The 21,185-nt window shown below is 35.4% G+C and overlaps 2 protein-coding genes across 2 annotated transcripts; both read right to left on the bottom strand.

Moving 5' to 3' along the window:
* Positions 1–491: 491 nt before the first annotated feature.
* LOC143257244 (uncharacterized) lies at positions 492–6,400 on the bottom strand. The gene is made up of 7 exons (XM_076515661.1): positions 6,261–6,400; positions 5,573–5,887; positions 4,596–4,904; positions 3,711–4,034; positions 2,886–3,230; positions 2,360–2,647; positions 492–1,818 (listed from the first exon to the last, which is right to left on the bottom strand). The coding sequence occupies exons 2-7, from the start codon at positions 5,867–5,869 to the stop codon at positions 1,303–1,305; spliced, it is 2,079 nt and encodes a 692-aa protein (XP_076371776.1). The 5' UTR covers positions 5,870–5,887; positions 6,261–6,400; the 3' UTR covers positions 492–1,302.
* A 6,586-nt stretch (positions 6,401–12,986) lies between these two features.
* Positions 12,987–19,920, bottom strand: LOC143257243 (uncharacterized). Its single transcript, XM_076515660.1, has 9 exons — positions 19,786–19,920; positions 19,155–19,310; positions 18,766–19,068; positions 18,078–18,392; positions 17,103–17,411; positions 16,219–16,542; positions 15,394–15,738; positions 14,868–15,155; positions 12,987–14,323 (listed from the first exon to the last, which is right to left on the bottom strand). Exons 1-9 carry the CDS (start codon positions 19,795–19,797, stop codon positions 13,808–13,810), a joined length of 2,568 nt encoding a protein of 855 aa, XP_076371775.1. The 5' UTR covers positions 19,798–19,920; the 3' UTR covers positions 12,987–13,807.
* Positions 19,921–21,185: the final 1,265 nt, after the last annotated feature.

The following is a 21,185-nucleotide window of genomic DNA, read 5'->3' as shown; positions in this document are numbered from 1 at the left end:
CAACTAGATTTAATTGTTATTTTGTTTATTGTATTTACAGTGTTTGTTTATTTTTATTATTCATTATTTGGTATGCACGGATATTACTTCCTATTCAGCAACTATATTTGAAGATTTCCAATAATACTAGGTTTTCTGTATTATTACTTAATCTTCTGACGTTTAAAACTGGAATAAGTTTTCCTCCTTTAATGTGATTTAATTCTATTTTCTAGCCCTACGTGACTTTCACTCATTGTAGCGCCATCTCTGAAGACGTTTCAGACTGTTTGTTTGGTGAAAGAAATTCATCTTTGACACAGGTGTTTTAATGATTTTATCTTCCAAATTAAGACATAATATAGGAGTGATTAATATAATGTTTATATTGAAACTATTGTCTTTTCTACAGTTTATCACGCTTAAAGTTTTAAAATTACTCAAGTTTTTGATAAACTATTAAGTTTCACGAAACAAAAAACAAAAACTTGCAGACAGAAACATTATTTCAATTGCAGTTGCTACATCTACTTTATTCATAAAGATATATATATATATATACACATCATGACACAACAATACAACATTCACGGAATTAATAATTATTCAACAAAACAAGAACAAACACTTGTCTATGAAACCTAAGCCTAATCATTACCTAGAGCCAGGCTGGTTGCAAGGAGAGTTTACAGCAAGATAGGTTTATACGAAGCCACCACGAGTTTTATGAAATTCGGTAACTATTTCTACAAATCAACATGTGCGATATGAGCAGTTTTTCAATAACCATAAAACACTAACATTTAGTTAATTACATGTAACAGTGGTTCACATTCACATGGTCAAACATTAAAACACAGGCAAGCTGTAGCATTACGTTATAAAGTTTTCAGTTCAGACTCAACCTTCACAGCTGACCACCCATAGTAAGATGCTGATATCCCATATATTAAGTCCCAGGTTATACTTAAAACGAAGCAAGATTAGCTATTTAACAAAACTCTACACAATACGAACATTATTAACATATTATAAATATATAAGTTTCCAGAATTTCTGAACTGGAATGATGCCAATTAACATGGATAAAATTCTATTTAAAATATTTTTAGTTATAGAAGTCTCTAAGCAGCTTTCAAATATCGGGTTGTTGGTGGGTTGATAGGAAGTGAGACAACCTCTAATTTTTAAAATTATATTTATCTTTATAATTTAGATTCAGAATTTCCAGGCAACTTTAAAAAAGGGGGGGTCCGTTTTCGCGCCAGTCGAAGAGAAATTAAAGAAAGGACCACATGTGGATCTCTTTCCTATTTTAATGGCTTAGCGATACCATGGACTACCGCCTACCTTTGAAAGAGAAACAGGGGCATACTTAGCAGCCTCAAAGAGGTCTCTGGCAGAAATAGCCCCAGGGGCGAACTCACCCAGAGAAGCAGGGATATCGGCAGGAACAGGGCCAGCGAAAGCACCAGGGGCATGTAAAACAGCATAACTACTAACTGGACCTACTGGACCAGCGACGGGGACAGGGGCAGGGGCAGCAGCAGGGACATGTGAAACGGCATAGCCTCCAACCGGACCTACTGGAGCGCCACCTGGCAAACCTACAATAGTGGTATCAGCAGGATTGTCACCAGGACTAACCCCTTGTTCATTAGATTGGATGTTGGGTTTGAAACCAGCAGAACCAGCAGAATAGTCCACTACTCTCTTTCGTCCATCTCCGATCGTTAAGGAATAGCTTCCAGTGATTTCACCACCCACGGTTCCACTTTCAGAACGAGAGCTGGTGCCATCATCACCTTCTGCTGTGTACATGAAAGAGAAGGGACTGGGCTGTAAAAAGGAAGAGAAACGAATATACATTATTTGTTTTCTAGAACAAACATCTTTAGATTTAATACAATTATTTACTCAATGGAAACTTGAAACAGTTAGAAACATAAGGCTTTTTATTAAATAAATCTTACAAGTGATAAAAACTCAGTGTTAGGAGTGGTTCTCACAACAGCATAACTTGATACTAAAGTTAAACCTAACATTTCATACTATAAAGTGATGACTAGAGTGACATATTTTATAATGACAAACGACCACAAACAAAATGTTTTATTTGTACAGCTTCTTTAGAAGCGACCCTAACTTATACTTCTAAACTCACAATCAGTAACAGACTGAAGACATTCTAATTTGCTCCCCTGCCCAATAAGAAGTATGGAACAAAGTAACGTCAGCAGTATTGTATACTTTAGAAAAAAACCTCAATATAAACTATAGTTTCTAAAGAAGAAATGGATTACACTAAAAGTTTCAAATTCATCAGTTTAAATTCTGAATAGATATAAACTTAAGAAACCCCTCAAGAATTCAGACTCACTTCTGCAACGGGAGCAGGAGCAGCAGCTGGAGCCGGAGCAGCAGGAACTCCTGGTAAGGATAAGATGGAAACACTAGCTGGGTCATCACCGGGTTTTACTCCCTGTTCGTTACTCTTGATTGTTGCAGTAAAGCCTAAATCTCCAGCTGAGTAGTCAACGAGTCTCTTCTGTCCACTTGGGTGTTCCACACTGTAGGAACCAGTCACTTTTCTTCCACCTTCTCCACTCTCGGACCTGGAACTGGATCCACCACCAGCAGGAGCAGTGTACATAAATTCAAAAGGACCCTGAAAAAACAAACCAACCAACAGTTACAGTCAACGTGTTTCGATAGATATGGAATAATTTTTTTTTTTTCACAAGTGATGTATCATTTATCAATGGCACTGGGTACTTAAACAAGTGTACTACGAAAACTAATTTCGATCATAGATATATACAAATTTGTACTCAAAATGTTATAAAACATTCTATTAACTTCTAATTTACTAAGTACACATAATAAACCCGGAATAAAAAACTAACCCCTACAGGAGCACCAGCAGCAGGGGCACCAGCAACAGGAGCATCAGCAGCAGAGGCATCAGCAGGGGCAGCAGCAGGACCACCAGCAGGAATCATGGGAAGTCCTGCATAGCCACTAATGTCTACATCAGCAGGGTTACTACCAGGTTCGACACCAGGTTCGTTACTATGAATTTTTGCTTTGAATCCATCAGTTCCAGCAGTGTAGTCCACTTTCCTGCGACGACCATCAGGGTCTTCCACACTGTATGAACCCTTCACGTTTCCGGATTCGTCTCCAGTTTCTGATCTGGAGCTGGCTCCTCCTATTTCAGCAGCACTGTACATGAAGGTGAAAGGTAGGGCCTGTGTATAATATATCAATAATCTTTATTAAACAATGAACATACCTCTCCTAAGGATATCATAAAATATACACAGTTTATAATATATTTTTATCCCAAACAGAGGAACAACACAAGTATAACGTAAACACCTGCTTGACCATGTTATTCACATTACATCTGGAAAGAAAATGAACACCTTATCTAATATACCTTTGAAAATTCCAAATATAAATCAAGAATGTTTTATCTACACAGACATCTCAGAAGAAAATCTAATATAAACGAATTTCAAGAAGAGCGGTGGCAGACAGTTGAATAACAATCATGCACTCGAAGTTTTTTTATTCCACCATTATTCAAGTACTGTTTTCAAAGGAAAGACAGCGAACTATTCCAATCGTTAGTACGGTAAACATTTATTACTAAAGCTCAAAATGCTTGATATTAGATCCTCGAATAATTTACTGGATACAAAGTTATTTTTGTAACGTGTACTTACTGGTCCACCTCCTATGCCTGTATCAGCAGGGGCACCAGCAGCAGGGGCAGCAGCAGGACCACCAGCAGGAATCATGGGAAGTCCTGCGTAGCCACTAATGTCTACATCAGCAGGGTTACTACCAGGTTCGACACCAGGTTCATTACTATGAATTTTTGCTTTGAATCCATCAGTTCCAGCAGTGTAGTCCACCTTTCTGCGACGACCATCAGGGTCTTCCACACTGTATGAACCCTTCACGTTTCCGGATTCGTCTCCAGTTTCTGATCTGGAGCTGGCTCCTCCTGTTTCAGCAGCATTGTACATGAAGTTGAAGGGTGTATGCTATAGAGTAAATATAAGTAAAAAAATTTAATCTTGTCACAATAACTTCAAGAAATGGTTTCACATATCCTAAAGATCGTGTTATATCTCTGTTGTATTTTGTAATACTAATATCATTACATTAATACTTCCTTAAAGTCACATATGAAAATTCCAACAGTTACTACAGTTTTCCATGTTTGAATTAATGTGCATTCTTAACCCTAAAAAAAATATTGGGCATAATATAACAGATTCGATATTATTAAACAAACTACTGAGATCCTTGTCATAATTTTTATATTAAGTTTCATATCATGAAGAGATCACGTAATGTTCACATTTAGAAACGTTTCACTTTCTTGTAGTTTAAAAGGGTGGACATAAGATACCAAATGATGTTCATGGTAGGAGATATGATGTTTATGGGGGTGGATAAAATGGGAAACAGGTATACTTACATCACGACCTATTGATGTTTATCTAAATATCCAAATAAAATCAGATTTCTATCAATAAAAAATTAATTTATTTTTATTATTTACCAATAATGTTGTTTTTATCATTTCTCTATATACTTACTGATCCTCCAGAAGGTTCAACAGCGCCATCTGCAGCACCTGCAGCACCAGCAGGTTCAACAGCGTCACCCGCTAGTGCGAGAATAGAAACATCGGCGGGATCTTCGCCTGGAATCATTCCTTGTTCGTTGGTGTAGACGGTGGCTTTAAATCCTGCACCATCAGCGGTGTAGTCGACCTTTCTTCGGCTTCCACCTTTATGGGTCAGACTGTAAGAACCCACAACTTTGCCAGAAGCATCGCCACTCTCTGTCCGGCCGTGAAGACCACCTCCGGACACAGCACTGTACATGAAGTCGAAAGGAGTTCGCTGCAATAATTTAAACCGTATAAATTATAACCTTTCTTACTTACAAGTTTCAACTATCCAATTTATACAGTCATTATTTATTATAACATTGATGCATTATAAACGAGAAATGTTACTAACAGATTTTTGTTCTTTTGAGAAATTTACAAAAGCTTACGTGTAAGTATCTTTATCTCTTACTTTTAGAATCTTACGTGTAAGTATCTTTATTTCTTAGTTTTAGAATTGTTTTTTAAAGATAAGAAAATAAACAAAAATCCGACGACAAAGATAATCAAGTCTTATGCCTTACTTTTTCTAATCAAACATCATGAAGTTATAGCTATGCTAAGTAATGCAATATTTCCACTTTGTTCTTTGGTCGGACAGTAGTAAGTTTCTAAACTGACTAATAAAAAAAAATCCTAGTTTTGGTTTCCCTCACTGGACAAAATAGATAACCAAGCGGGATTGCGTCTGAAAACTAGTAAACGTCGATACAGACTACAGAACAACTGGTAGTCTGGTGTGAAGGTTACAAGTGGTCAGTAGGGTGTACACTACCTTAAAAATACCCTTGATTAAAACATAGTAAAGTTTTGAAACTATGTAGTAAAGTAATTTTAGCTGTACATATATATCTTACAAACGGACTAATACGTTAAATTACATATAATTTAAAAACTTACTGCTCCTCCACTAGCGCCATCTGAAGTACCAGAAGGTTCAGCGCCACCTGCAGCACCAGTAGGCTTATCATCGCCTGCAAATGCGAAAATAGAAACATCGGCGGGATCTTCACCTGGAATTATTCCTTGTTCGTTAGTGTAGACGGTGGCTTTAAATCCTGCACCTCCAGCGGTGTAGTCGACTTTTCTTCGGCTTCCACCTTCATGGGTCAGACTGTAAGAACCCACAACGGAACCGGAGGTATCACCATTTTCTGTACGGTCATGTGACCCTCCTCCAGAAACAGCGGAGTACATGAGCGAATAAGGGCTAGCCTGCAAAGTTAATGAATTTATTGTTGGTGAAATATAATTTACTTTTCTTACTTCGTATTTTACGAAGAAGATTCCTTAAATAAATAATTTTACTTATTAACAGAAATATAACAAAACCTAAAGATCACGACCGGAACAATTGAACTTTCTTTTCTATTCAATTTAATCATTTCTTTGGTAAAATAAAGTTAAATAAGAGTGCATCTGTCATTTCATCTGGTCAACTGACGTATGGATTTTTATATTTGTTATTACTTTGTAACAGCTGCCGAATCTAATTGTTCGTAACTATTCCAGTTCATTTGTGAGAAAACATGAACAGATGAGAAAGTTTAAACACAATATTTCTCATTCATGTAGTATATATACTCACTGAGCCAAGAGAGGGCGCTGCAGGAGCAGCAGCCTTAGGTTCAGATGGCGCTGGCGCATCCAGTCCGAGACCTAAGATTTGTACGTCTGCAGGATTTTTTTCCGGCTACGATTCCCTGCTCGTTGGATTTCACTGTTGCTGTGAAACCAGAAGTTCCAGCATTGTAGCTAACATGGCGCTGACGTCCGTCTGGGATGTTGAAACTGTACGATCCACTAACATCTCCAGCCGTTTCTCCAGATTCTGCCCTAGAACTGAACCCACCTTCCCCCTCAGCAGTGTAGGCAAAGGAAAATGGACTAGGCTATTGAATATAAAAAAAAAGTTATTTGTACATGTTCGCTTTATAAAAATAAAATAAATGTTAAAGATGTGCTGTTTTTTTATTCTTACCTCTTCAACAGCTACGGGAGCCTCTGGGGCAGGAGCAGAAAGTGGAACAGCCCACGGTCTGGGGTGAGAGTATGGCAGAAAGTTATAATAGAGGGGATTGGCTACATAAGTTCCAAAACTGGCGCCAAGCGCCACCATAGAAAGAAACACAATAACCTGGAAAGAAAGTTTATTAAATTATTATCACACCTAAAAATGCAATAAAAAACGACTTTCAGTTTTATCTTATAAGATAATTTCATAAATGATTTTTGAACTATGTTTATAAATGTTCAATATCTAACCCATCGTACACCGGTAAGGAGTAAAGCTGATTTCAATTTGTACTGTAGGGCTAATAGATTTGGTGTTAGAGGGTTGGTAATGAATAAAATATTACAAACACGACTGAAATCGAATTAACAAATTGTTTCAGGGTTAGACGTTAAACATTAAGCTACGGGGTTACTCTATCTTTTCGCTTTTCAATATTTAAAGTGAAATTTTATTTACTTAAAGTATTAGTTTCAAGAATATTACGTTATTCTAATTGCTCGGAAAATAAATGAGAAACGTTGGTTTACGAAAAGTTAGTCAACCGATTATTGCTTATACTAAATACGTTCTAAGTAAATCAAAATGATGAACCTACTCTGAGAACCATGCTGAGGCTATTCTCAATCCGTGTATCTCCTCTGCACGGCTGATGTCTGTTGCTCTCAGCTCTGAACACCCTTATATATACCTGGACAAGGAAACATCATTAAGCTACGCGGAAGGACGACAAGGTCTTCTGCCTAAAAAGATGATCCAGTTTACATACGAGCGAACCTCTCTGAAACCTTGAATGTAACACGTCCTGTTTCATCTTCATTCCTATTAAACTAGGATTTATTTTTCAACAATTTATCAAGTCTTAGATCTGAATTTTTGAATTATTTCTTTTTCTTCACGTCTCTTATAAATTTTAGATACCATCCTTGTTGCTCGCCTTGCAGCAATTTGTCCTTCATTTTATCAACTAACTTGTACCACATTAAAAATATATTCTACATCAGAATGTTTAGAACTCTGAACAACGTTCCGAGAAATTGATGAACGATTTGACGTTTGTTGGTAGAGCTTTCGATTGTTGAATGTGATTCAAATATTTATTTATAACTTATAGAAGTGGCTTATATACTTACGTATAGGTCATGAAAGTGACTGAGATATTTACTAAACTTATGAAAGTGTTTGAGATATTTAAGTATAACTTGTAAAAGTGACTTAGATATTTATGTACAAGTTATAAAAGTACTTAGATATTTATGTATAACTTATAAAAGCGATTTAAGTATGTGTGTATAGTGAATAAAAGTCACTATAATGTTAACACAAAGCTTTTATAGTGACTTAGATGTTTACGTATAAGTGACTTCTTTTTTTCAGTATTCATTCTCCATTGTTGAGAATATTGTTCAGTTGTTATGTTTTAAGTATTACATAAAATACGTCTTTCGTTTAGAATCAAAGATACATAACCACTTTCACTATGCTGTGCCTGACGAGCAGTTATTTTTTATTTATGTGTAAAAAAGTGTTTTAGAGTCAGTTTGATAAATATTGTTCTAAATAAATTCCGTCACTGTAACTTCAGTTTTTTAAAATTCCGTAATTGATGAGGTGTTATGAAATCAAAATTTAGTTTGGTTTTCTTTTTCAGAAGACTATATTTCGAAATAGAATTCGTATATGTGGATGTCTGTTGACTTAATAGTTAAAACATAAAAAGCTCAAATTATCACAAATTTTTAATGCACTAGAAACAACTTTAGATATTTAATTATGAGAGTAAACATGTTTAATTTTTCTGTTGTTTTTCTGAGAGAAATATACATCGTCAAGTTAGAAAATGTTCAGCTGAACCTTATATTTCTTACGTTTATACTTGATAAGCCTATTTAAATAGGCAACTCTTCTGTTGAAGCGAGTTTTATAATTAATCTTTGGAACAACACTCTTTATTGAAACATTTGTATATATAAAAGTGTTTCCATCTCTACATATTGGTATTTAACAAGTTATATTTAGATTTTATACATTTGAAATATAAACCTTATCTTACTTGTTTCGATTACTTCAAGTGTTATCTTAAATTATTAGGCCTAACTACGAAACTACAGAAAAACAGCGACTGGACAAAAATAGATTGTTAGTCATATTTACAATAAGGCCTGCCAATATAGGTATTAAAAACTGTTTTTAAACACAAAACAAGCAATAATGCTTCCACTTCTTTAGGTCATCATCAGATTAAGAATGGCACTTGAAGAAGTAACCGTTATTGACCACATGTGGTGACGACCACATTACTGTTGTTGTTATTTAATTTAATGTTCTTCAAGTGGGTTTCTCGTCATCAAAAATTATAACTTACTTTAACTAATTTATATGCACTCTACACAAGTTTTTCAGTGCAGACCTAACGAATTTTTTGTGATCAATCAACTTTTGATTTAGGTTAAGCCTAGTGATGCATTATCTCAAGGACTTTTGTTTTTGCTGTTCTTATGGTCGATTTAAAGACCTTGTTTTTTCTCGTCTTTACTTCGGGACTTGTACGTGCTGTCATGTGAATGCATCATCATTTAAAGTTTAGGTTCTAATTTGTAGATACTTAAGAAAGATTTGAAAGTATTAGTTTGTTGTGGAAAGTTGTCAATAATTGTAAAGACAAACAGAATGTTATTGTACCTTTTATTATTCTCGATGTTTGTCCTTTAGGAATTTTAAATTTTGTTGCTACCAATTTAAAACTTATTTTAGAACTTGATCTATACTTTTGTTTTATTTTTTTCGTAAGAATTATCATACCAACGACGTGTTTAAAAGTTTTGAAACAAATGATGTCTCCCAAACTAGTCCTAAACTAATGTTTGTAGTTTTTAAGCGCTTCTTTCAACAGTTTGTTCTTTAACAATTAGAGAACATTGAATGTCTGCTAAACTAACCCTAAAGTAACATTTTCGTCTGACAAACTTATTGGAATTTGATATTAATGTTTTAATTCAAGATTAAATTAGAGTTTAACTTGATTAACTATACTTTGCTTTACGGTAACAAAAACAAAATACATTAAATGTAATAATGCACTATTTTATCAAGTGACATAAGGATACCATCAAGTAGTTCTATAGTCCTAGTTTAGCACAATGTGCAGTGAATGTGGAAATCAAGTTACTAGGTTCGGATACCATTGACGTGAAAAATAAATAAATAGAGAATCGCGCTGTGCAATTTGAATTATAGGTGAACTAGGTCTGACAAGAGCTGTCCAAATGTTGGTGGTGTATGGTGTTAAGTAGCTTCATGTGTTACAGTTTATCACTTCAAAAGTAGGACCTGTTCGCCTTGAAGTAATTTTTTGCGTAATTCAAAAAGGAAACATGTAAAGAAAGTTGCACTTCCCCACAAAAGGCACTCTTGTGTTTTTTTTTATAATTTTACACAAAGTTACATGAGGACTGCTGCGTTAGCTATCCTTAATTCAGCAGTGTAAGACTTCAGGGAAGGCAGCTAGTCATCACAACCCACCATCTAGTCTTAGGATACTCTTTTACTTACGAATAGTGAGATTAATCGTCACATTATAACGACTACACAGCTGATAGGACGAGCATATTTCGTGTAACAGTGGTTCGAACCAACGACTCTGAGATTACGAGTTGAGCGCCCAAACCACGTGGCCATGGCGGGATAAAATTTTAGAATACTTGGTTAAGGGACACACAGAGTAACTTATACGAATCATAGGTGAGAGTTCAACTGAAAAATCAGTAAAAGAGTGAGTAAGTTAGTAAGTATGTAATGTTAAACAAAGTAAGTTTGTAATGTTAAACAGAGCAAGTAGGCAATGTTAAAAAGAGTTAGTGTGTCATGTTAAACAGAGTTAGAATGTATTGTTAAACAGAGTAAGTAGGTATTGACAGACAGAGTAATTTTGTAATGTTGAAAAGAATAAGTATGTATTGATAGACAGAGTTAGTATGTATTTTAAAACAGAGTAAGTATGTGTTGATAGACAGAATAATTATGTAATGTTAAAAAGAGTAAGTACACAATGTTAGACAGAGTGATATGTATTAATAGACAGAGTGAGAATGTAATGTTAAACAGAGTAAGTATGTATTGATAGACAGATTAAGTATGTGATATTAAACAGAGTAAGCATGTATAATTAGACAGAGTAAGTATGTAATTTTAGACACAGTATGTAATGTTAAACACAGAGAGAATGTATTGATAGACAGAGTAAGTATGTAATGTTAAAAAGAGTAAGTATGTATTGATAGACAGATTACGTATGTGATATTAAACAGAGTGAAATGTATTATTAGACAGAGTAAGTATGTAATGTTAGACACAGTATGTAATGTTAAACAGAGTAAGTATGTATTGATAGACAGATTAAGTATGTGATATTAAACAGAGTAAGCATGTATTATTAGACAGAGTAAGTATGTAATGTTAGACACAGTATGTAATGTTAAACACAGAGACAATGTATTGATAGACAGATTACGTATGTGATATTAAACAGAGTGATATGTATTATTAGACAGAGTAAGTAGGTGATGTTAGACACAATAAGTGATATTAAACAGAGTGAGTATGTATTGATAGACAGAATAAGTAGGTGATGTTAAACAGAGTAAGTATGTATTGATAGACAGAGTAAAAATATAAAGATAAACAGAGTAGGTACGTATTGATAGACAGATTACGTATTTGATATTAAACAGAGTAAGTATGTATTGATAGACAGAGTAAGGAGGTGATGTTAAACAGAGTAAGTATGTATTAATAGACAGAGAAAGTATGTTATGTTAGACAGAGAATGTAAGGTTAAACATTGTAATTACGTATTGATAGACAGAGTAAGTATGTAATGTTAAACAGAATAATTATGTATTGATAGACAGAGTTTGTTTGTTTGATTTTGAATTTCGCACAAAGCTACTCGAGGGCTATCTGTGCTAGCCGTCCCTAATTTTGCAGTGCAAGACTAGAGGGAAGGCAACTGGTCATCACCACCCACCGCCAACTCTTGGGCTACTTTTTTACCAACGAATAGTGGGATTGACTGTCATATTATAACGCCCCCACGGCTGGAAGAGCGAGCATGTTTGGCGCGACGGGGATGATAGACAGAGTAAGTATATAATGTTAAACAGAGTAATTATGTAACGATAGAGTAAATATGTAATGTTAGCTACAGTAGGTGATGTTAAACAGAGCAAGTACGTATTGATAGACAGAGTATGTATGTAATGTTAAACACAGTAAGTATGTATTGATAGACAGATTATGTATGTGATATTAAACAGAGTAAATATGTAATGTTAGACACAGTAGGTGATGTTAAACAGAGTGAGTATATATTGATAGACAAGGTAAGTAGGTGATGTTAAACAGAATAAGTATGTATTGAGAGACAAAGTATGTATTGATCTACAGTGTAAGTAGGTATCGTTAGTAACTATTTAATGTTAAACAGAGTAGGTATGTATTGATAGACAGATTAAGTATGCGATATTAAACAGAATAAGTATGTATTGATAAACATAGTAAGTAGGTGAGGTTAAACAGAGTAAGTATGTATTGATAGTCAGAATAAGTATGTAATGTTAGACAGTGCGTAATGTTATATAGAATAATTATGTAATGTTAAACAGATTAAGTATGTAATGTTAGACTCAGTATGTGATGTTAATCAAAGTGAGTATGTAAGGTTAAAATTGTAATTATGCAATTGTATACACAGTGTGTATGTAATGTTAAACTAAGTAAGTATGTGATCTTAAACATCGTAAGTGGGTAATGTTAAACACAGTATGTAATCTTTTTTTTGTTTGCGGTATTTTGTATGCACGAATATTACTTCATATTTAGTAATTATATTTCACGATTTCCAATAATACTTGGTTTTCTGGATTGTTACTTAATCTTCTGACGTTTAAAGCTGGAATAAGTTTTCCTTCTTCAATGTGATTTAATTCTATTTTTTAGCCCTACGTGATTTTCACTCATTGTAGCGCCATCTCTGAAGACGTTTCATCTTCGATTAATTATTTATACGTTGCTAATTATTGAACATGCTGTTTGTTTGATGAAAGAAATTCATCTTTGACACAGGTTTTTGATGATTTTATCTTCCAAATTAAGACATAATATAGGAGTGATTAATTTCATGTTTTTATTGTAACTATTGTCTTTTCTACAGTTTATCACGCTTAAAGTTTTAAAATTACTCAAGTTTTTGATAAACTATTAAGTTCCACGAAACAAAAAACAAAAACTTGCAGACAGAAACATTATTTCAATTGCAGTTGCTACATCTACTTTATTCATAAAGATATATATATATATATACACATCATGACACAACAATACAACATTCACGGAATTAATAATTCTTCAACAAAACAAGAACAAACACTTGTCTATGAAACCTAAGCCTAATCATTACCTAGAGCCAGGCTGGTTGCAAGGAGAGTTTACAGCAAGAGAGGTTTATACGAAGCCACCACGAGTTTTATGAAATTCGGTAACTATTTCTACAAATCAACATGTGCGATATGAGCAGTTTTTCAATAACCATAAAACACTAACATTTAGTTAATTACATGTAACAGTGGTTCATATTCACATGGTCAAACATTAAAACACAGGCAAGCTGTAGCATTACGTTATAAAGTTTTCAGTTCAGACTTAACCTTCACAGCTGACCACCTATAGCAAGATGCTGATATCCCATATATTAAGTCCCAGGTTATACTTAAAACGAAGCAAGATTAGCTATTTAACAAAACTATACACAATACGAACATTATTAACATATTATAAATATATAAGTTTCCAGAATTTCTGAACTGGAATGATGCCAATTAACATGGATAAAATTCTATTTAAAATATTTTTAGTTATAGAAGTCTCTAAGTAGCTTTCAAATATCGGGTTGATGGTGGGTTAATAGGAAGTGAGACAACATCTAATTTTTAAAATTATATTTATCTTTGTAATTTAGATTCAGAATTTCCAGGCAACTTTCAAAAAGGGGGTTCCGTTTTCGCGCCAGTCGAAGGGAAATTAAAGAAAGGACCACATGTGGATCTCTTTCCTATTTTAATGGCTTAGCGATACCATGGACTACCGCCTACCTTTGAAAGAGAAACAGGGGCATACTTAGCAGCCTCAAAGAGGTCTCTGGCAGAAATAGCCCCAGGGGCGAACTCACCCAGAGAAGCAGGGATATCGGCAGGAACAGGGCCAGCGAAAGCACCAGGGGCATGTAAAACAGCATAACTACTAACTGGACCTACTGGACCAGCGACGGGGACAGGGGCAGGGGCAGCAGCAGGGACATGTGAAACGGCATAGCCTCCAACCGGACCTACTGGAGCGCCACCTGGCAAACCTACAATAGTGGTATCAGCAGGATTGTCACCAGGACTAACCCCTTGTTCATTAGAATGGATGTTGGGTCTGAAGCCACCAGAACCAGCAGAATAGTCCACTACTCTCTTTCGTCCATCTCCGATCGTTAAGGAATAGCTACCAGTGATTTCACCACCCACGGTTCCACTTTCAGAACGAGAGCTGGTGCCATCACCACCTTCTGCTGTGTACATGAAAGAGAAGGGACTGGGCTGTAAAAAGGAAGAGAAACGAATATACATTATTTGTTTTTCTAGAACAAACATCTTTAGGCTTAATACAATTATTTACTCAATGGAAACTTGTAACAGTTAGAAACATAAGGTATTTTATTAAATAAATCTTACAAGTGATAAAAACTCAGTGTTAGGAGTGGTTCTCACAACAGCATAACTTGATACTAAAGTTAAACCTAACATTTCATACTATAAAGTGATGACTAGAGTGACATATTTTATAATGACGAACGACCACAAACAAAATGTTTTATTTGTACAGCTTCTTTAGAAGCGACCCTAACTTATACTTCTAAACTCACAATCAGTAACAGACTGAAGACATTCTAATTTGCTCCCCTGCCCAATAAGAAGTATGGAACAAAGTAACGTCAGCAGTATTGTATACTTTAGAAAAAAACACCTCAATATGAACTATAGTTTCTAAAGAAGAAATGGATTACACTAAAAGTTTCAAATTCATCAGTTTAAATCCTGAATAGATATAAACATAAGAAACCCCTCAAGAATTCAGACTCACTTCTGCAACGGGAGCTGTAGCAGCAGCTGGAGCCGGAGCAGCAGGAACCCCTGGTAAGGATAAGATAGAAACACTAGCTGGGTCATCACCGGGTTTTACTCCCTGTTCGTTACTCTTGATTGTTGCAGTAAAGCCTAAATCTCCAGCTGAGTAGTCAACGAGTCTCTTCTGTCCACTTGGGTGTTCCACACTGTAGGAACCAGTCACTTTTCTTCCACCTTCTCCACTCTCGGACCTGGAACTGGATCCACCACCAGCAGGAGCAGTGTACATAAATTCAAAAAGACCCTGAAAAAACAAACCAACCAACAGTTACAGTCAACGTGTTTCGATAGATATGGAATAAAAATTTTTTTTTCACAAGTGATGTATCATTTATCAATGGCACTGGGTACTTAAACAAGTGTACCACGAAAACTAATTTCGATCATAGATATATACAAATTTGTACTCAAAATGTTATAAAACATTCTATTAACTTCTAATTTACTAAGTACACATAATAAACCCGGAATAAAAAACTAACCCCTACAGGAGCACCAGCAGCAGGGGCACCAGCAACAGGAGCATCAGCAGCAGAGGCATCAGCAGGGGCAGCAGCAGGACCACCAGCAGGAATCATGGGAAGTCCTGCATAGCCACTAATGTCTACATCAGCAGGGTTACTACCAGGTTCGACACCAGGTTCGTTACTATGAATTTTTGCTTTGAATCCATCAGTTCCAGCAGTGTAGTCCACCTTTCTGCGACGACCATCAGGGTCTTCCACACTGTATGAACCCTTCACGTTTCCGGATTCGTCTCCAGTTTCTGATCTGGAGCTGGCTCCTCCTATTTCAGCAGCACTGTACATGAAGTTGAAAGGTAGGGCCTGTGTATAATATATCAATAATCTTTATTAAACAATGAACATACCTCTCCTAAGGATATCATAAAATATACACAGTTTATAATATATTTTTATCCCAAACAGAGGAACAACACAAGTATAACGTAAACACCTGCTTGACCATGTTATTCACATCACATCTGGAAAGAAAATGAACACCTTATCTAATATACCTTTGAAAATTCCAAATATAAATCAAGAATGTTTTATCTACTCAGACATCTCAGAAGAAAATCTAATATAAACGAATTTCAAGAAGAGCGGTGGCAGACAGTTGAATGACAATCATGCACTCGAAGTTTTTTTATTCCACCATTATTCAAGTACTGTTTTCAAAGGAAAGACAGCGAACTATTCCAATCGTTAGTACGGTAAACATTTATTACTAAAGCTCAAAATGCTTGATATTAGATCCTCGAATAATTTACTGGATACAAAGTTATTTTTGTAACGTGTACTTACTGGTCCACCTCCTATGCCTGTATCAGCAGGGGCACCAGCAGCAGGGGCAGCAGCAGGACCACTAGCAGGAATCATGGGAAGTCCTGCGTAGCCACTAATGTCTACATCAGCAGGGTTACTACCAGGTTCGACACCAGGTTCATTACTATGAATTTTTGCTTTGAATCCATCAGTTCCAGCAGTGTAGTCCACCTTTCTGCGACGACCATCAGGGTCTTCCACACTGTATGAACCCTTCACGTTTCCGGATTCGTCTCCAGTTTCTGATCTGGAGCTGGCTCCTCCTGTTTCAGCAGCATTGTACATGAAGTTGAAGGGTGTATGCTATAGAGTAAATATAAGTAAAAAAAATTTAATCTTGTCACAATAACTTCAAGAAATGGTTTCACATATCCTAAAGATCGTGTTATATCTCTGTTGTATTTTGTAATACTAATATCATTACATTAATACTTCCTTAAAGTCACATATGAAAATTCCAACAGTTACTACAGTTTTCCATGTTTGAATTAATGTGCATTCTTAAGCCTAAAAAAATATTGGGCATAATATAACAGATTCGATATTATTAAACAAACTACTGAGATCCTTGTCATAATTTTTATATTAAGTTTCATATCATGAAGAGATCACGTAATGTTCACATTTAGAAACGTTTCACTTTCTTGTAGTTTACAAGGGTGGACATAAGATACCAAGTGATGTTCATGGCAGGAGATATGATGTTTATGGGGGTGGATAAAATGGGAAACAGGTATACTTACATCACGACCTATTGATGTTTATCTAAATATCCAAATAAAATCAGATTTCTATCAATAAAAATTAATTTATTTTTATTATTTACCAATAATGTTGTTTTTATCATTTCTCTATATACTTACTGATCCTCCAGAAGGTTCAACAGCGCCATCTGCAGCACCTGCAGCACCAGCAGGTTCAACAGCGTCACCCGCTAGTGCGAGAATAGAAACATCGGCGGGATCTTCGCCTGGAATCATTCCTTGTTCGTTGGTGTAGACGGTGGCTTTAAATCCTGCACCATCAGCGGTGTAGTCGACCTTTCTTCGGCTTCCACCTTTATGGGTCAGACTGTAAGAACCCACAACTTTGCCAGAAGCATCGCCACTCTCTGTCCGGCCGTGAAGACCACCTCCGGACACAGCACTGTACATGAAGTCGAAAGGAGTTCGCTGCAATAATTTAAACCGTATAAATTATAACCTTTCTTACTTACAAGTTTCAACTATCCAATTTATATAGTCATTATTTATTATAACATTGATGCATTATAAACGAGAAATGTTACTAACAGATTTTTGTTCTTTTGAGAAATTTACAAAAGCTTACGTGTAAGTATCTTTATCTCTTACTTTTAGAATCTTACGTGTAAGTATCTTTATTTCTTAGTTTTAGAATTGTTTTTAAAGATAAGAAAATAAACAAAATCCGACGACAAAGATAATCAAGTCTTATGCCTTACTTTTTCTAATCAAACATCATGAAGTTATAGCTATGCTAAGTAATGCAATATTTCCACTTTGTTCTTTGGTCGGACAGTAGTAAGTTTCTAAACTGACTAATAAAAAAAAATCCTAGTTTTGGTTTCCCTCACTGGACAAAATAGATAACCAAGCGGGATTGCGTCTGAAAACTAGTAAACGTCGATACAGACTACAGAACAACTGGTAGTCTGGTGTGAAGGTTACAAGTGGTCAGTAGGGTGTACACTACCTTAAAAATACCCTTGATTAAAACATAGTAAAGTTTTGAAACTATGTAGTAAAGTAATTTTAGCTGTACATATATATCTTACAAACGGACTAATACGTTAAATTACATATAATTTAAAAACTTACTGCTCCTCCACTAGCGCCATCTGAAGTACCAGAAGGTTCAGCGCCACCTGCAGCACCAGTAGGCTTATCATCGCCTGCAAATGCGAAAATAGAAACATCGGCGGGATCTTCACCTGGAATTATTCCTTGTTCGTTAGTGTAGACGGTGGCTTTAAATCCTGCACCTCCAGCGGTGTAGTCGACTTTTCTTCGGCTTCCACCTTCATGGGTCAGACTGTAAGAACCCACAACGGAACCGGAGGTATCACCATTTTCTGTACGGTCATGTGACCCTCCTCCAGAAACAGCGGAGTACATGAGCGAATAAGGGCTAGCCTGCAAAGTTAATGAATTTATTGTTGATGAAATATAATTTACTTTTCTTACTTCGTATTTTACGAAGAAGATTCCTTAAATAAATAATTTTACTTATTAACAGAAATATAACAAAACCTAAAGATCACGACCGGAACAATTGAACTTTCTTTTCTATTCAATTTAATCATTTCTTTGGTAAAATAAAGTTAAATAAGAGTGCATCTGTCATTTCATCTGGTCAACTGACGTATGGATTTTTATATTTGTTATTACTTTGTAACAGCTGCCGAATCTAATTGTTCGTAACTATTCCAGTTCATTTGTGAGAAAACATGAACAGATGAGAAAGTTTAAACACAATATTTCTCATTCATGTAGTATATATACTCACTGAGCCAAGAGAGGGCGCTGCAGGAGCAGCAGCCTTAGGTTCAGATGGCGCTGGCGCATCCAGTCCGAGACCTAAGATTTGTACGTCTGCAGGATTTTTTCCGGCTACGATTCCCTGCTCGTTGGATTTCACTGTTGCTGTGAAACCAGAAGTTCCAGCATTGTAGCTAACATGGCGCTGACGTCCGTCTGGGATGTTGAAACTGTAAGATCCACTAACATCTCCAGCCGTTTCTCCAGATTCTGCCCTAGAACTGAACCCACCTTCCCCCTCAGCAGTGTAGGCAAAGGAAAATGGACTAGGCTATTGAATAAAAAAAAAGTTATTTGTACATGTTCGCTTTATAAAAATAAAATAAATGTTAAAGATGTGCTGTTTTTTATTCTTACCTCTTCAACAGCTACGGGAGCCTCTGGGGCAGGAGCAGAAAGTGGAACAGCCCACGGTCTGGGGTGAGAGTATGGCAGAAAGTTATAATAGAGGGGATTGGCTACATAAGTTCCAAAACTGGCGCCAAGTGCCACCATAGAAAGAAACACAATAACCTGGAAAGAAAGTTTATTAAATTATTATCACACCTAAAAATGCAATAAAAAACGACTTTCAGTTTTATCTTATAAGATAATTTCATAAATGATTTTTGAACTATGTTTATAAATGTTCAATATCTAACCCATCGTACACCGGTAAGGAGTAAAGCTGATTTCAATTTGTACTGTAGGGCTAATAGATTTGGTGTTAGAGGGTTGGTAATGAATAAAATATTACAAACACGACTGAAATCGAATTAACAAATTGTTTCAGGGTTAGACGTTAAACATTAAGCTTCGGGGTTACTCCATCTTTCCGCTTTTCAATATTTAAAGTGAAATTTTATTTACTTAAAGTATTAGTTTCAAGAATATTACGTTATTCTAATTGCCCGGAAAATAAATGAGAAACGTTGGTTTACGAAAAGTTAGTCAACCGATTATTGCTTATACTAAATACGTTCTAAGTAAATCAAAATGATGAACCTACTCTGAGAACCATGCTGAGGCTATTCTCAATCCGTGTATCTCCTCTGCACGGCTGATGTCTGTTGCTCTCAGCTCTGAACACCCTTATATATACCTGGACAAGGAAACATCATTAAGCTACGCGGAAGGACGACAAGGTCTTCTGCCTAAAAATATGATCCAGTTTACAAACGAGCGAGCCTCTCTGAAACCTTGAATGTAACACGTCCTGTCTCATCTTCATTCCTATTAAACTAGGATTTATTTTTCAACAATTTATCAAGTCTTAGATCTGAATTTTTGAATTATTTCTTTTTCTTCACGTCTCTTCTAAATTCTAGATGCCATCCTTGTTGCTCGCCTTGCAGCAATTTGTCCTTCATTTTATCAACTAACTTGTCCTACATTCAAAATATGTTCTACCTCAGAATGTTTAAAACTCTGGACAACGTTCCAAGAAATTGATGAACGATTTGACGTTTGTTGGTAGAGCTTTCGATTGTTGAATGTGATTCAAATATTTACTTACAACTTATAAAATTTACGTATATAGTTACGTATAACTTATAAAAGTGGCTTAGATACTTACGTATGGGTCATGAAAGTGACTGAGATATTTACTAATAACTTATAAAAGTGTTTTAGATATTTAAGTATAACTTGTAAAAGTGACTTATATATTTATGTATAAGTTATAAAAGTTATTAGATATTTATGTATAACTTATAAAACCGATTTAAGTATGTGTGTATAGTGAATAAAGGTCACTTTAATGTAAACACAAAGTTTTTAAAGTGACTTAGATATTTACGTATAAGTGACTTCCTTTTTTCAGTATTCATCCTCCATTGTTGAGAATATTGTTCAGTTGTTATGCTTTAAGTATTACATAAAATACGTCTTTCGTTTAGAATCAAAGATACACAACCACTTTCACTATGCTGTGCCTGACGAGCAGTTATTTTTTTGTTTATTTGTAGCCGTGGGGGCGTTATAATGTGACGGCGGTGGGTGGTGATGACTAGCTGCCTTCCCTCTATCTTACTCTGTTAAATTAGTTACGGCTAGCACAGATAGCCCTCGAGTAGCTTTGTTCGAAATTCCAAAACAAACAAAACAAACTTAATAGTTAAAACATAAAAAGCTCAAATTATCACAAATCTTTAATGCACTAGAAACAACTTTAGATCTTTAATTATAACTGTAAACATGTTTAACATTTCTGTTGTTTTTCTTAGAGAAATATACGTCTTCAAGGTGGAAGAAGTTCAGCTGAACCTTATATTTCTTACGTTTACACTTGATAAGTCTATTTAAATACGCAACTATTCTGTTGAATATAGTTGTATAATTAATCTTTGGAACAACTCTCTTTATTGAAACATTTGTATATATAAAAGTGTTTCCATCTCTACATCTTGT

The sequence above is a fragment of the Tachypleus tridentatus genome, chromosome 7, assembly GCF_004210375.1.
Source record: "Tachypleus tridentatus isolate NWPU-2018 chromosome 7, ASM421037v1, whole genome shotgun sequence".
In the NCBI taxonomy this organism is placed as follows: domain Eukaryota; kingdom Metazoa; phylum Arthropoda; class Merostomata; order Xiphosura; family Limulidae; genus Tachypleus; species Tachypleus tridentatus.
The sequence above is the reverse complement of the archived record's forward strand: the minus strand, read 5'-3'. Positions and strand labels throughout refer to the sequence as shown.